General features: G+C 37.6%; 1 protein-coding gene across 21 annotated transcripts in view; it reads right to left on the minus strand.

The window, feature by feature from the left end:
• Positions 1-15,690, minus strand: part of PSD3 (pleckstrin and Sec7 domain containing 3) — an 800,398-nt gene that overhangs the window by 249,684 nt on the left and 535,024 nt on the right. The window contains exon 1 of one of the 21 annotated variants that reach the window (XM_053900991.1): positions 13,643-14,064. The exons of the other annotated variants lie outside the window; for them this stretch is intronic. Coding sequence (XP_053756966.1) covers positions 13,643-13,801 — 159 coding nt within the window. The 5' untranslated portion in view covers positions 13,802-14,064. Of the gene's footprint in view, positions 1-13,642; positions 14,065-15,690 lie in introns of those variants that run through there. 21 annotated transcript variants of the gene reach the window in all.

The raw sequence follows: 15,690 nt of genomic DNA on the forward strand, positions 1-15,690 counted from the left end.
GGTTTTATGTATTTGCGTACTCTTATGTTGGGTACATAAATATTTATAATTGTTCTATCTTCTTCTCGAACTGTCCCCTTATAATTATACAGTGTCTTTCTTTGTCTCTTGTTACAGCCTTTGTTTTAAAGTCTGTATTTTATCCGATATAAGAATTACTACTCCAGCTTTCTTTTGAAATCTATTTGCACGATAGATGTTTCTCTATCCCTTCACTTTCAATCTGCAGGTGACTTTAGATCTGAAATGAATCTCTTGTAAGTGGCAAATAGGTAAGTGTTGTTTTTTATCCACATCACCTTATGTTTTTTGGAACATTTAGTCCATTAACCTCCAAAGCAATTATTGATAGATACCTATTTATTGTTGTTTTATCATTTGTTCTGTGATTGCTTTTCAAGATCTTTCCTGACCTTTTCTTTTAATTCTCTCTTTCATGGGTCATTTAGTTTCTTAAGTGATATTTTGGGTTTCTTTTTCTTTATTCTTTGCATATTTATTAGTGGGTTTTGATATATGGTTATCATTAGGTTAGTATACAGCAATCTATATTAAGTTGATGGTTGTTTAGGTTTGAATCCATTCTTTACTCCTCTCCTCCTCACATTTTAGATAGGTTTTTTAATACTTTTATACTTTTAGTTAGTGAGTTCCTTGACTGATTTTTTTACAGAAATATTCATTTTTACCACTTTTGTGTTTCCTACCTTCATATTGCCACTTTTGGCCTCTCCTCTGTACTCAAAGAGTCCCCTTTAATATTTCTTGTGTGGCTGACTTAGGGATCAACAAACTCCTTTAGTTTTTGTCTGGGAAACTCTTTATTTCTCCTTCTATTCTGAATGATAGCCTTCCTGGATAGTGTTCTTGGCTACAAATTTTTTCATTCAGCTCTTTGTGTATATTATGCCACTCCCTTCCAGCTTTTAATGTTTCTGCTGAAAAATTCCCTGCTAGCCATGTGGGTCTTCCCTTACAAGTTACTGTCTTCTTTTGTCTTGCCCCTCTTAAACTTTTTTTTCTTTATCACATTTTTGCCAATTTGATTACAATATGTCTTGGTGAGGATCTGTTTTTGTTGATTTTGATGGGAGTTCTCTGTGTGTCCTGGAATCAGGATGTCTGTTTCCTTCCCTAGATTAGAGAAGTTTTCAGCTATTATTTCTTCAAATAAATTTTCTCCTGCCTTTTCCCTCACTTCTTCTGGGACTCCTATAATATGAATTTTATTACATTTAATGAAGTCACTGAGTTCCCTAAGCCTATTTCTGCTTTATTATTCCTTATCTCTGTGTTAAGGGTCTCACTCATGTCTTCCACTCTTTTCTCCATTCTGAAAGTTAGTATTCTTATGATCATTACTTTAAATTCTCTATCAGGCATGTTACTTATATCTGTTTTGCTGTCATCTTGTCCTTTCATTTGAGACAAACTTCTCTGTCTTCTGATTTTGTCTCTGTGCCGGTTTCTATGTGTTAAGAAAGTCAGCTACATCTCCTGTTCCTGAGGGTAACAGCCTTATGAAGAGGTCCTATAGTGCTTTGCTGTGTAGTGTCCTCTGTTCCCCACGGCCTGGAGCTTCCTGAAGTGTCTCCTATGTGTGCTGCATGTGCTCTGTTTTCTGTCCTGGTGGCTTTATCCTTGAGGTGTCATCTGTAGAGTCTCTCTGACAATTGTGGGCAGTGTTTGTCCCCTGGCCTGAATATGGAGCATTTTAAATAGGTGTACTCTGGTCTGCTTGTGAAATAAGACCTATTGCCACCACCACTGGAACTGAGTCTCCACAAAATTCCCAACCAGTAAATATGGTCTGAGCAGGGGTTTAGACCTGTCATCTGGGGAAAGGAACTGCCATGCTGGGACTGTGGCAAGCATGATTGGGAGGGGTTGTTCCCCTAGAGCATGGGGTTGGGGCTCAGTGTAAGCAAGTTAGGGAGCAAGTGTTGGCACTACACTGGTTCTCACAGGTGGCTCTGTGCTTATGCTGAAGGGCAGGGGAGGAAAATAGTGCCTGTCACTTCTTTTGTTTCAGAAGGGTCTCTGTGAATGCTCTCTCTCTGGAATGAGCTCTAAGAGATCAGCAAATAACCTCCCCACTGTGTGTCCCAGGCTCTCTTCAGATTTTTGTTTCCATGCTATATGTCCATGGGTTGTTTGCTTGCCTTCTCCCCAAGAGCAGTCCCAATGTCCTCTGAGCTCTTCCAGAGCCAAGCACGCTGACCTTTAAAATCTAGGCTTTAAGCCCTGCTGTTTGCAAGAACTCACAAAATTTGGCCACCTCAATTTTGTCCAAGCCAATTGCTATGGTGATTCATTTTTCCCATGCATTCTCCTGTGTGCTTGTCTGTCTCTTGCCCTTCTCTGTGACTGCAGCTCCTTCCCTACCACAGCAGCTTTGATCCACTTCTCTCCCAAACCATACATCCACAGTTCTTACCTACTTCGATGAGACCTCTTCTGTACCTTTAGTTGTGGAGTTTCTTCCAGTTTTCAGATCGATTTCTAGGGTATTTAGGATGATTTGATAGTTATCTAGTTGTGTTCATGGGATGTGGCAAGCCCAGTGTCCTACTCCACTGCCATCTTCTTTAGCCTGCTTTTCTACACAAACCATTCTAGTCACTGGAAATTATTCCAGTTTTAAATGCACATATATATGCTATTTTCCCTTCTACTCATTTTTAAACATTTAACAAGGCAATACATATAGTCCCTTGACTTACCTCTGATTCTTGCTGCCTAGAAGCAATCTCTTTCAACTCCTTTGGAGCTTCAGTATGAAATTACTGACTTTCAGTAGTTTTATATTTTCAGTATGAACTATTGACTTTCACCTATGGACCTCTGGAAAAAAGGGCACTTTCTCTCTCCACCCCACCACCATCCTCCCTGTCTCCCTCTCTCTCTCACTCACTTACACACACACACAGCTTGCTCTCACTCTCTCCCCATCCTCCTCCATCCCCTAATGCTTCCACTAAAATTATATCATAATCATAATTTAGTGCTACATCGATTTTCAGTACTTACTTTATTATGACTGAATATATATAAATTCACTCCTGAGCTATGTATGCATTCTGTTTCATTTGCTTTTTGATGTGTGCTTTTTTTTCCCCTAGAGTTAATTATTACCTCATTTTGTTTTGTTTACTTTGTTTTCAAAAGCCTATCTCTAATTCACCTCCACATTCTCCAAAAGAACCATGACTCTCCTCTCCATATGGTTCAACATTTCACATATTCTCTCGATGACACTGTTGGAAGCATCCTTGGAATCCTCTATTCCCCCACTCTGTTCTAAACTGTTTGGTTTCTATTTCCTGCATAGCTGATGTCCTAGGGCTTTAGCATCACCCTGAGGTTTTCCTCTGCCTCTCTATTAGATTTCCTATTTACTAAATAGCAAGCCTCCTCTTCTTTAAGTAACTAAGAAAAAGTGCATGGGTGAGGAGAGAGGGAAGAGTCTGCCCATTGTGAAATGTGTGTACTTTTCACTTAATTTTGCTATTTTCAATGTGGGAATCTCAGTATTAACCTCAGCTGAGCCTGATTTCCTAAGTACAAAGTTTTTGGGTTAATTTTCCCAGGCAGGAACTGCAGAAGATGAAGAGAGTTAGGTCATTTGGCTCTACAAAGCAGGGAGGGCATTGAGAACATCTAGTTACTAATTTAGAACCTTTAAAGGATCTTCTTGTTTTGACCCACTATGCTTAGTTGTAACCATTGCTCCCAATTCCTAGACCTTTCTTGTGTTCCATGAGGAAAATCAGTCTTCTTTCCTTGGCTTTCAGGTCTATAGACACTTGGGTTTCAGCTTTCTCTGGGGTGGTAAATGGTAAAAGGTGAAAGATTTATACAACTTGAAGAGAAACCAGAATATTTGGGGTAGTAAATAGTTAACAAGTCTGTATGCTTTCCGTCTTTCAAATTTTTTTTGACATCTTGAGGGCATCCTGTCTCCTTCTGTGTCCTTTAAGATCTTTGTGTCCTACTGTCATTTTAGTGAGGTTTACATATGCATAAGGAGAAAAGCATATTGTTAACTTTAATTTTAAGAGTTATGCTTTTGTAGTATATAAATACCACTTAATCATGATCTTAGAGATCGCAGCAGGGGGTTGATGAGCCATATCAAAATCCCCTTAAAATACTGCCCAATCATCATTGAAGTATTCTGGAGAGAATTTCCATTTTTTTACTGATTTTTTTAAAAATAATTTTTAGAAAATGTTTATTTATTTTAAGAGAGAGAGAGAGAGAGAGAGCGAGCACGCGCACACAGGGGAGGGGCAGAGAGAGATGGAAAGAGAGAATCCCAAGCAGGCTCTCAGCATAGTGCCGGACATGGGGTTCCATCCCACAAACTGCAAGATCATGACCTAAGCCAAAATCAAGAGTCAGACACTTAACCTACTGAGCCACTCAGGTGCCCTGAGCCTTTCCATTTTACCTGTTCTTTAAAAAGTGCTCTGTGGAGGAGAATTGTCATAAATCAGTACACTGCTGGTACTTTATCAGTCCTTCTAAGTGATAGTAAAGAGCTTTTTCTCTCAAAGCACTCTCCTATATCTGTCTGCCTATTTGGTCTACTTAGTTATTAACTAGACCCCAACCCTCTTTACACTGGGAAATCTTAGGAGAAAACTTTAACAAAAAGCTCAATAGTAATGAATTCCCTTGTGAGCTTCTGGGGGCTCCAGGGTCTACAGAAGGTCCTATTGCTTGCTGTAAACACTTGGCGTGATTCAGTGCATTTCTCAGTTATAGAGTTGAATTTGACCCCACTAAATTACACCTGGATGCAAGGGAATTATTGTATCTGGAACAGCTATATAATCTTATTTGATTTGTCAAATCAAACAAAAATTTGGCTTGCCAGGTTTGAATCTGGCAATAATGGGTAAGTATATTAATGTCTCTAGTGCCTTGGGTATCATCTTGCCTTCTAATACTTAACTGTAGGCTACAACCAGCGTTATATTATGAGATGAGTCAGGATATAAAAATTGAGTCTCAGCCAGTACTTTCTTAAACATTTTGACATGGAACACTCCAAGTAATCTACCTAGAAAAACAAATTGCACAAAGATCAGATGATTTGTGTGCACAAATAATAAACTAAATGTTGTAACATCAGAATGTGAAAGACCAGCTTTTAAAAAGCAATAAAAAGTGATCTGCTTGAAGAATAAGATAATGCTCCAAATCTTAATTAAAATAAAAGATAAAAGAGTAACTCCCATGATTACTGACTAAGAAGGAGCCACCTTGCCCAGCTCCTCATGGTTTCCACATCACTATGAATGAGTATATAAAAACATTCTCCAAAAATCTCCTATTATTCCCTAAACTGAATGCAATCTCTGAATTATAAACCAGGCAAGCAGGCATGATCTACCAACAGAATAAAATAAGGGAAAGGCATCATCTTGGAAAATCCAAGATGGACGGTGCATATTCCCACATAAGAACTCCCAGATGGTTAAGTTCAGGTTACCATGATGCTATTAACCTCCCTCAATCTTCAACAAAGAGTATCTTAAAAATGCAAGGATTCTGTTTTCCTCCCTGAACTCTCATCTTAATATTTTACATATTTTTATTTTTTCCTTTTCATTGATTCTGACAAATCAAATATTATGCTAGACATATCAAGTTCTATACTAGATTGTCAAGAATGATAGCATGGACCAGCAATTAATTAATTAATTTCTTTCTTTTCTTTCTTTCATTCTTTCTTTCTTTCTTTCTTTTTAATGTTTATTTATTTTTCAACGTTTTTTTTTTTTTTTTTTTGGGACAGAGAGAGACAGAGCATGAACGGGGGAGGGGCAGAGAGAGAGGGAGACACAGAATCGGAAACAGGCTCCAGGCTCCGAGCCATCAGCCCAGAGCCTGACGCGGGGCTCGAACTCATGGACCGCAAGATCGTGACCTGGCTGAAGTCGGACGCCTAACCGACTGCGCCACCCAGGCGCCCCTGTTTATTTATTTTTGAGAGACAGACAGAGCATGACAGACAGAGAGACAGAGCAGTGGAGGGGCAGAGAGAGAGGAAGACACAGAATCTGAAGCAGACTCCAGGTTCTGAGCTGTCAGTGCAAAGCCCAATGTGGGGCTCAAACCCTTGAACACTTGAACTGAGAAATCATGACCTGAGCCAAAGTTGGACACTTAACCAACTGGGCCACACAGGCACCACCCACCCTCCAATTTTTTTTTTGATTCATAATAAGCATTATTGAATAATACTATTAAAATAACATTGAAGAAGAGTATTTTGTGACATAGAAAGATATTTACACTTGGAGCACCTGGGTTGCTCAGTTGGTTAAGCATCTGACTCTTCATTTCAGCTCAGGCCAAGATCTCATGGTTTGTGAGATCGAGCCCCACATTGGGCTCTGCACTGACAGCATGGAGCCTGCTTGGGATTCTCTCTCTCTCTCTCTCTCTCTCTCAAAATAAATAAATAAACATTAAAAAAGAAAGATATTTATACTTTAATATGGGAGAAAAGCATTATGAAAGAAATAAAAGTATCTCATTTAAAAGAAAAATCATAGAAACAACCTAAACATCCACTGATGGATGAACAAAGAAAATATGTATATGTCCAATTATTCAATTATTATTCAGCCATAAAATAAGGAATGAAATCCTGTCATTTCTAACAACATGGACACATCGATGGACATTGAGGGCACCATGCTACATGCAATTCAAAGACAAATACCAATGATCTCATCCATATGCAGAATGTAAAAAAACAAAGCAACCAACAAAAAATGAGCTCATGGATATATGAGCTCCAATTATAAAATAAGTAAGTCATGGGGATGTAATATGGCATGGACCAGGAATTTCTTTAGTGTTCACATACTGCATGGAAGCTCTGAGCTACTTGCTTTAGAGCACCATGATTGGAAGAATGTGTTCAAATAGAAAGGCATGAGGTAGTAGATCAAGAACACAGTGTAACACTGGGAGTTATTTTAGAGACACTCAAACCAAAGCACAACTCCACTGGCACTTTAGTCAAGTGAAAATGGGTAAGTGATTATCTGCTTTTAATTATATTCAAGGTTCAAAAGGATGGTCCCATCAGGAGCATAGTTGGCTCAACACCTTAAATAATCATTTGTATAATCTAAGGGGGAAAAAGTAGTAATCTACACAAAAGTACTGGCAGGATCTGAGAAATTCAGAAAGAAGCTGGTGGTGGGAGGGGTGATTAGGGGTTAAGGGAGAATTAAAAAACAAACAAAGAAACACCAAACCTAACAACAAAAACTAGAATCACTTTGCTAGCTTCATAATTTAAAAATAAACCCAAAGGTAGTACAAGCTTCTATTTGGGGGCAAGGCTGACTAAACCCTTAAGAGAGTTAAACAGCTATCGATTATAATGTAGTCTGCAGAAAGCCCTTCCATAAGGAGCCAGGTCACTTCTTAAGACCTCCTTTGGGTAAAGATCACATCAACACATAAAAACTTGTTAGTCTGGCAGAATCACACATGAGAGAAAACAAGAAGGGACTCTAGTGGGAACTCTTGAACACAAGAAGGGACTCTAGTAGGAAGACAGTTGAGCCAGTATGAGAAAAATAGAGTTCTGGAGATAAAGTTATTTTTATCTTTACACTGCCAGACACTTCCTCCCTAATTCTCTAATGGGCCAGGGTTATAACTAGTACAGACACTGTTCCTGAATTCTCACCCCAGGGGCACGTGGGTGGCTCAGTCAGTTAAGTGTCCAACTTTTGATTTCAGCTCAGGCCATGATCTCACAGTTTGTAGGTTCAAGCCCTGCATTGAGCTCCATGCTGAAGGTGTGGAAACTGCTTGGACGGTTCCCCCCTCTCTCACTCTCTGCCCCTCTGCCTCCTTTCCCCACTTGCACCTGCTCTCTCTCTCAAAATAAATAAATAAATTAATTAATTAAAAAATACTGAATACTGACCCCAATATTTAAATCTATTGTTCTGAAAGGATCCAGATAAAGGATGAATTTATGAGACAGAAAGATGTTCTGCTTCAATTTAAGAATAAAAAAATATGCATAAACAGACATTTGCAGGAAGTTTTTCAAATTATGACTAAGGATTTTTCCCATATTATATAGATATACATTTCTGAATGGGCAAATATAAATGATCCATTTGACAAGAATCTCCTTCCCAGGCTCTAGCCTTAAGCTAAAGAACAAAGGGATCTAGTTAAGAATGACAATAATCTGCAAATCTCTAATAAAAAATTTTAGGCTGCAATGGGCATTGTAATATCTTTCAGGCTCCTTTGCAGGTAGATTTGATTCACAGAAGAAGAAATGAGTAATATTTATGTACCAATATTAAAGAAATAACAAGCAAAGCTTATGCAGAATGGAGAGAATAGAGCTGATAGTGCCTTTCCTCACAACTGCAACATATTTTACAACACAATGAATTAGGCACTTCCATTTCCCTTCAACATGTTTATGGCTAACATCTCCTAGCAAAGGAAGAATTTTATTCAAAATACAGATAAAATTCACCTTCCCCAGAATCTAGCTCAGTCTTTAGATTCCTTTTACAGAGGAAATAACCCCCACCAACCTCCGCAAGATTTCTAAAATTAACATTGTTCAGAACAAAGCTATCATTTTATCAACCCATGAATTTTATGGATGGTGTCTCCGGGAGGAGAAGTGACTGTCTAGGCACATATTGCTATTTATAGAAAGCAAGACCCAGGCCCGACCACAAGGATGCAGCACCCTGGTACAGACAGCAAACAGCCAACTTTTTGCATTTAGTACTACTCAAAGTACCAGTTTTACTCTGAAATTTCAGTGTTGGAGAAACTGATTTCTTTGCCATACTATTAAACAATAACTTTACACAATTTGTTTGAATCCATACAATAATCAAGTAGAGAACTCTTAGTTTAATCTGTAGTGTCAGATTAGTCCTCAAAAAAATGTCCCCAGGATTCAACCATGCTTGTTACATTCACCCACAACAACATGAAACAAAAGCATCAGGCTGAGATTTTCCTGATCTATAATGAATGTATAATGTAGTTCAGCAAGAGATAAAGAAGGAAATAAATGAGGGGCGCCTGGGTGGCTCAGTCGTTTAAGCATCCAACTTCAGCTCAGATCATGATCCCAGTTCCTGCGTTTGAGCCCCACAGGGGGCTCTGTGCTGACAGCTCAGAACCTGGAGCCTTCTTTGGATTCTGTATCTCCCTCTCTCTCTGCCCTCCCCTGCTTGCACTCTGTCTCTCTCTGCCTCCCAAAAATAAACGTTAAAAAAATTTTTTTAATCTTATATAAAAAAAGGAAATAAATGATACTATCAACATGAACTTTTATAGATTTATGTTTCAAACCTATAATTGACTTACTCAAGTTAAAAATTAAGCAGACCAACTCAGTATACTAAAGAATCCTACATTTATGAAGGAAGACCAGACACCATGACATGGCTTGTGGTATCTCTATAAGTGTATGACTGTATAAAGAGCTGCTTTAGACTCTGTCTTCAAAAAAGTTCAGAATAAGCTCCTTTAGAAAATTTGTATAGAGTCCTCCTCACAGGGGATGGCCATGCAGTGGCACTCAGGTAGTGTTTGTGTATGCCCAAATCTGTGCAACATGTAGCAAATGTATAAAATGTACTGGAGATAAGGTGTTAAGTACAAAGATGTCTACATGAGTATGTGTTTATTTGTTTGTGAACTTCTGGTTAACTGCATTGCTGTTCTCTGCCTCCTGGGGTGCTATTCTATTGGTTAGGGTTCAAAAATAATTTTTTTTATGTTGCCTCAAATATCATGCCATTTTTCATATTGTCGACAAACTCCATTTAGGGGAAAATGGTTAAATCTCTGTTAGAAGTTACTCCAGTAAGTAGCTTTGTGTTAACTACTCACCACAGGAATAAAAAGCAGCAGACTGCAAGGAATTGACTTCAGTGTTTGAAGTTATGAAAGGCATTACAAACTCCAGTGAATGAAAAGGCCATGGTTAAAATTTATGAAAAGTACTTAAATGTGTCCTTTTAATCATCTCATTTTCAATCTTGGTAGATTAGTAAAAATAAACTACATCAATATTAACTTATTTATAGCACTTTGAGTTTCTCTGTGGCTCAGTAATGCCTTCCCCAACAGTGTGGAGGAAATTACTTTCTATGCATTGGGGATCATATATAGAACTTCAATATAGTCTCACTACAATAAATTACCTTCCTTGTTTCAAAATAAAACAAAACACAAACACACACACACACACACACACACACACACACACACACACCCCAAATACAAAACAATAACAAAAACACTAAGAAACCTAAGCAACATCAAAATAATTTACACTTGAGGGATAACTAGATCCATGGGAAACATGTGGAAATTCTTGGCAGAATTGAGGCCTAATCAACATTTCTTATACTATACATACCAAATTCTGGAGTATCTGCCTTTTAAGAAATTGATTCCAAAATGTTACTTCTGTCAAAGGCAGAGCAACCAGCTGGGCTTGACAGCAGGAAGGTCTGTACTGCCCCCTCACGGCCAGGAGCCTCACTGGTAACTCTTCTAATAACAGATGCTTAAACTGATAAATAGCTTAAACCAAAGTGACAATTAATACAGTTGAACAATGAATGTGCTCGCCACAAAATGCATAGTCTTCTAAAACATACTGACATGTGTCCTACATCTGCTTCAGAATTTGATATAAACAATGTTATCTAAAAAAAGACAAAACCACGTTCCAACTGGAGGTCTAAAGAATATAATTTAAAATACCTTAAAGAAAAAAAAAAAAGGCCACACAGAAAATCAAGTTTTAAAGAAAATAACATACAGACTGTTTCAGTAGTTTAAATAACATTCGTCAGACTATGTCAAAATGAAACAAAGGATTAGAAAAGTGAATTTTCTTAATTTAAAATGATTAGATCAAGGGAAGCTTTTAAGATATTTTTCTAAAATAAAAAGCAAGAGTATCTAATCCTTTCTGAAGTCCTTTAACACCTGCTGCAAATGAAGAACAAAAATGAATAAACCAGATAAAAAGTGAGGACAACAGATGAATAAAATTTAAATAAACCATTATGTTTTTAATGAACAATAAAACAGAAGTTAGAAACATGAAAAATGAAAGCTTTCAAGGAATACAAAACATGTTATAACTCCAGCCCTCTTACAAATGACTATTAATACACCTATTCTAGGAAGAGCCAGAGTTCCAAAGAGACAAAATTAAATCCCAGGAGCACATATCACAAGCACCTTACCTTTTTGGAGGGGAAGGGAGAAGACTTTTTTCTAATCATTGGATTAGATATCTTTCATTTTGAAAGAAGAGACAGAAAATTAAAAAGTTTTATTCACATGATTAGCAGGAAGAAACACTAATTTGATTTTAAGCACTAAAAAAGTACTACTAGATAGAAATAAAGTGAATAAGAATTCTAATTATTACCCCCTGGGGTAAAATGCTTACACTGTGGATAGAAATACATATTGATATGTATTTATGCATCTATAATATAATTTGGTCTCCTATATTTATGGTGCAAGCCTATCCTGTTATCCAGTTAACTTCATTTAGGGAACAAAAATGGCTAGTGAAAGATTAAGTTCAATCTATCTAATTTCCTGTTCTAATGATTTTATATTAGCTCCTTCTGGTGTTCAAATTAAAAAGACTAAATAATCCTACAAAAATACTTTTTATGAGATATTGGGGACTTAGTTACAATCTTAAATATACATTTCAAAACTTAGATACCACATATGCTTAAAAAATATAACTAAAAATTTTTGACTATAATTTCTAAAGTACCATATGATGACCTATTGATTACAATTCTACAGGGGTCTTTTCTACTATTTGCTCTGTGCAATGTTGGCAATATTCTGAAGGAAAAAAAATGCCTGGCTTTTTCTTACATAGATGCAATATCAAACAAGAAAACCTGTACCATGTAACAAAAAGAGAAGATAGTAGAAAGTCTTTTCGTTTCACATCTATGCCTGATTCCAACATTAATTATACTATGCAACCATAATTCTGGGTAGACTAACATTATGATGCTTAAACTATCAACAGGATTGGTGGCAGATAATGATGATGCATTTATTTCCCAAAGTCTTTGACTGCATACTGTGGGTATAACCCACGTTAGAACAAAATCCAAAGATGCTTCTTAGCACTCTTAATAGGAGCCAATTTCAGAGCCATGTTGAGAATCACATGCACGCTTACATACATTTGGTTATTTAACAATATAATAAGCCATCCAGTTCTATCATAGCAGGAGACAGTAGTCATCAAGCCACAGGGATCACATAGTGGTCTCAACAGAGACCAATACATCACCATGAAGTCACATTAACAGGACTGTAAAGAAGACATGTGAACAGGACATGTGAAGACACATATTTTTCCCCAAAGATACAGCTTTTAAAAAAAATACTGAAGGGGAAAGAGCTATGCCTGAAGACATCCTAGCTAGAAATTTTGCTAATGATTGATGGGGTTATATCCCACTGTGTCATAATCTAATGGGGGTAGATTAAAAGCCAACATGTTTCTTAAAGTCACATTAACGTATTTTGTCCCCTTCATGCCCACCTCTGTTATACTTTGAAGGGAACCTGCTATTACCAAAGCCTTTCAATACTGTAAATGTCACAGAAAGAGCCTAGGAAGGTGAAAGGTGGTAGAGTGAAAGCCTAATGTCACTCTCAGTGGGTCTGGATACAGAACTTGTGAGAAGGCTCAAATGACACTGAGATCCACCTCCTGAAGCTTTCTCTGTGCGTTATCAAACCTCTCAAATCTCCATCATAATCATCTACATCTCCAGCTCCAGAGTTCTGTGATCCTATGATTCTATTATTCCATTTTTAAACCTGTGGAGTGGGAGTGTTTCTGAGTACCCTGTTCACACAGATGGTGGTGGGAAGAATCTCAAGAATATGTTGCATGTAGTAAATGCCCATTTCACTACGTAATCACTCCCTTCACATTTCATATGAACAGAGATAATATTATCCTACAGATAGTCACAAAGAACAAGTGGTTAATGGCAGCACAACCAGCACACATATGTGTAAAAAACACGAAAGAAGAAATTCTTCCCAATTACACATACCCAAAGCTAATGACTCTGTACAAGGCAAGAATGTAGTTCAATGAGACCAGATCACTATTGTACAGCAGCTCTATATATTGTGGGGAGAGCAAGGGAAGGGAGGCAAGAGGAACTAACTGAACGATAAAATCATACACAATGTCTCTGTATTCTTGATGTTCTAAAAATATACTGCACTGACAAATCATTTGTCAAGGCAACCTTTCCGAGAATAAAAACAAGATCAATGTGCCAACCAACACTTTCCCACAATCATCTCATTTTGAGCATTGCCTCACCCTTCTCCACAAACAGGCTTTTTTACAAAATTGACCCATGCCACAGCAATCTTTATATTTGGAGTTCAGATACCATCCCTTTCATCTGATCTCACCTGATTAGAGCCATTTTTTTACATTACTTTCTTAGTCTGTCACTGCACATTAGACATTGTCAAAGAGTATATCAAATTTTCAATACAGTTTAACATGGTATTTTTTTACCTTAGTATCCTTAGCAGAAAACTCTGAGGAGTTAGAAATTTTCATAGACTTTGACCGGTGGGACTGCCGCCGGATAGAATCCTCCCGGGAGTATTTCACGGAACCTGAGGTCCTCACCCGCACCTTGCTGGTACTCTGAACACTATTCACGCCAATCATTTTGAAGGTTGACTGGGGAAGAGGCTGGGAGAAATAAAAAGGCACTTTCCAACCGCTGCAAGGCTCTAACGCTGAAGGAACTCTGTCGGGTTGTGCCTGAGCAGCTCAAAGAGCAGAGATCTGCTTTAGCTTAAGAAACACCAGGCTGCCTCCCCCAGCATCTTCAACTACCCTGTTTGCAGCGAGTCTGATTGTTCCAGGCACGGCTCACGTCACTGGCTACGAAGAGGAAAAAAATGCAATCCCACCCCTGCTACTCGTCTCTTTTTTACACACACACACACACACACGCACGCACGCACGCATGCACGCACGCACGCATGCTCCATATTCACACACTGGAACAAATGGCAATTGGCCAGGCAAGCTATTCATTAACATTCCAAATAACAACACCATTTCTCTTGTGACATTGTACATCAAGCTCATTAATGTCAACAACAAAATAGAGATACCACAAATAAAAGTCTCAAGTAATCTGTTAGGCACCATGTGGGGTGTGAACAAAGATAAATCTCCAAAAGGCCAGGGGGTTGCAGAGGTTGGAGGGTGGGAGTAAGTATGTAAAGCAAAAGACTCATCAGTTACAGGCTAGTAAAAAGACAGTAGCCACAAAGGCATTTCCAGCTATCATCTATTTTCCTCTCTTTCCTGTTCCAGGCCACACATGGTTTAACAGTAATTTAAATTGTATTGCCTTCTGAAGAATTAAATGTTTCTTATGACCTTAGAGCACTGAGCCAGATATTTAGACAGGAATTGTGTCCAGTTATATGGGGGGAAAAAAACAGAATAAAGAGGTGACACTACCTTCCTATCATACTAAAAAGTTTAAAAAAATTGGTCATTTAGCACATGTTAATTTTAAATATGGCTTAGAGTGAGACCAAAAAAACCAACTCTGATCAATAAAAAGCAAGAGCTTTTCCAAGAGGTGTAAATGCTCTGTTAGCGTATAAGAACACATACAACCTTCTGAGTAAAAGTAACACATTGGAGATTATTAGAAGATCAGATAATTTAGCTTCTGACACACAAAGTCATTTTGAGCATAACACTCAGCACTACAATGCCTTGCTCATAGGGCATCACAGGGGTAGAGAGAGGGTCAGCTAAATAAGCCTCCAGATAAAAGAAGTATTCATGTAAATATAAACAACAAAATTTTAAAATAGTTTGTAAAATGCCAATCTAGGAACACAGTCTTGCCTCAACACTCAGTTCCTCAAGTCTGAATTTTTCCTTGAGGACTCAGGATGTTCAGGCTGTTTCCACCATGTCAATCAGCCCAGGCAAAGGGATATGTGGATGTGAGGTTTAGTTTTACCCTCATGTCAGGGGCTTCTTCCACCCTCCTCTAGACTTCTTTATTTTTCATATCTTTGAAGCACTTGATACTTTAACTCTGCCATAAGCAAAAATAATAATAAATAATTTTTGATACTATTTTGTCTAAAATAATAATAGATAATAGCTTTTAGAAGAACTTGGGGAATCTCCTGTAAGAATTCATTAAGTTTAGAATGTTATAATTCTATAACATCATTTTGGCTACTTTGTGGTAAATTTTTCTCTTTTCTCAGGTAATTTGAAACTATTGCATAACTGTTCTTTAAATTCAAAAAATCCATAGTGAATTTACACGTTACAAAGCATGTCCCAAAGATATAAAAAGTGGTGCGCTGTAACATTATGATAAAGTTATCATTTAACATGTGCATAATTCTAATTTAAGTATATGATAATTATATAGGTATATAGGCAAATATCTTCCATTTAGCACAAGCAAGCTTGAGGTAGAACTGATGAATGAACTAACAGCAAAGGCAAGATAAAAATTCAAAAAGTACTACATAAAAGACAATGAGTCCCTTCCTCAGCATGACTAG

This window comes from Panthera pardus, unplaced genomic scaffold (assembly GCF_024362965.1).
Source record: "Panthera pardus isolate Hobbes unplaced genomic scaffold, ASM2436296v1 HiC_scaffold_13, whole genome shotgun sequence".
Lineage (NCBI taxonomy): Eukaryota > Metazoa > Chordata > Mammalia > Carnivora > Felidae > Panthera > Panthera pardus.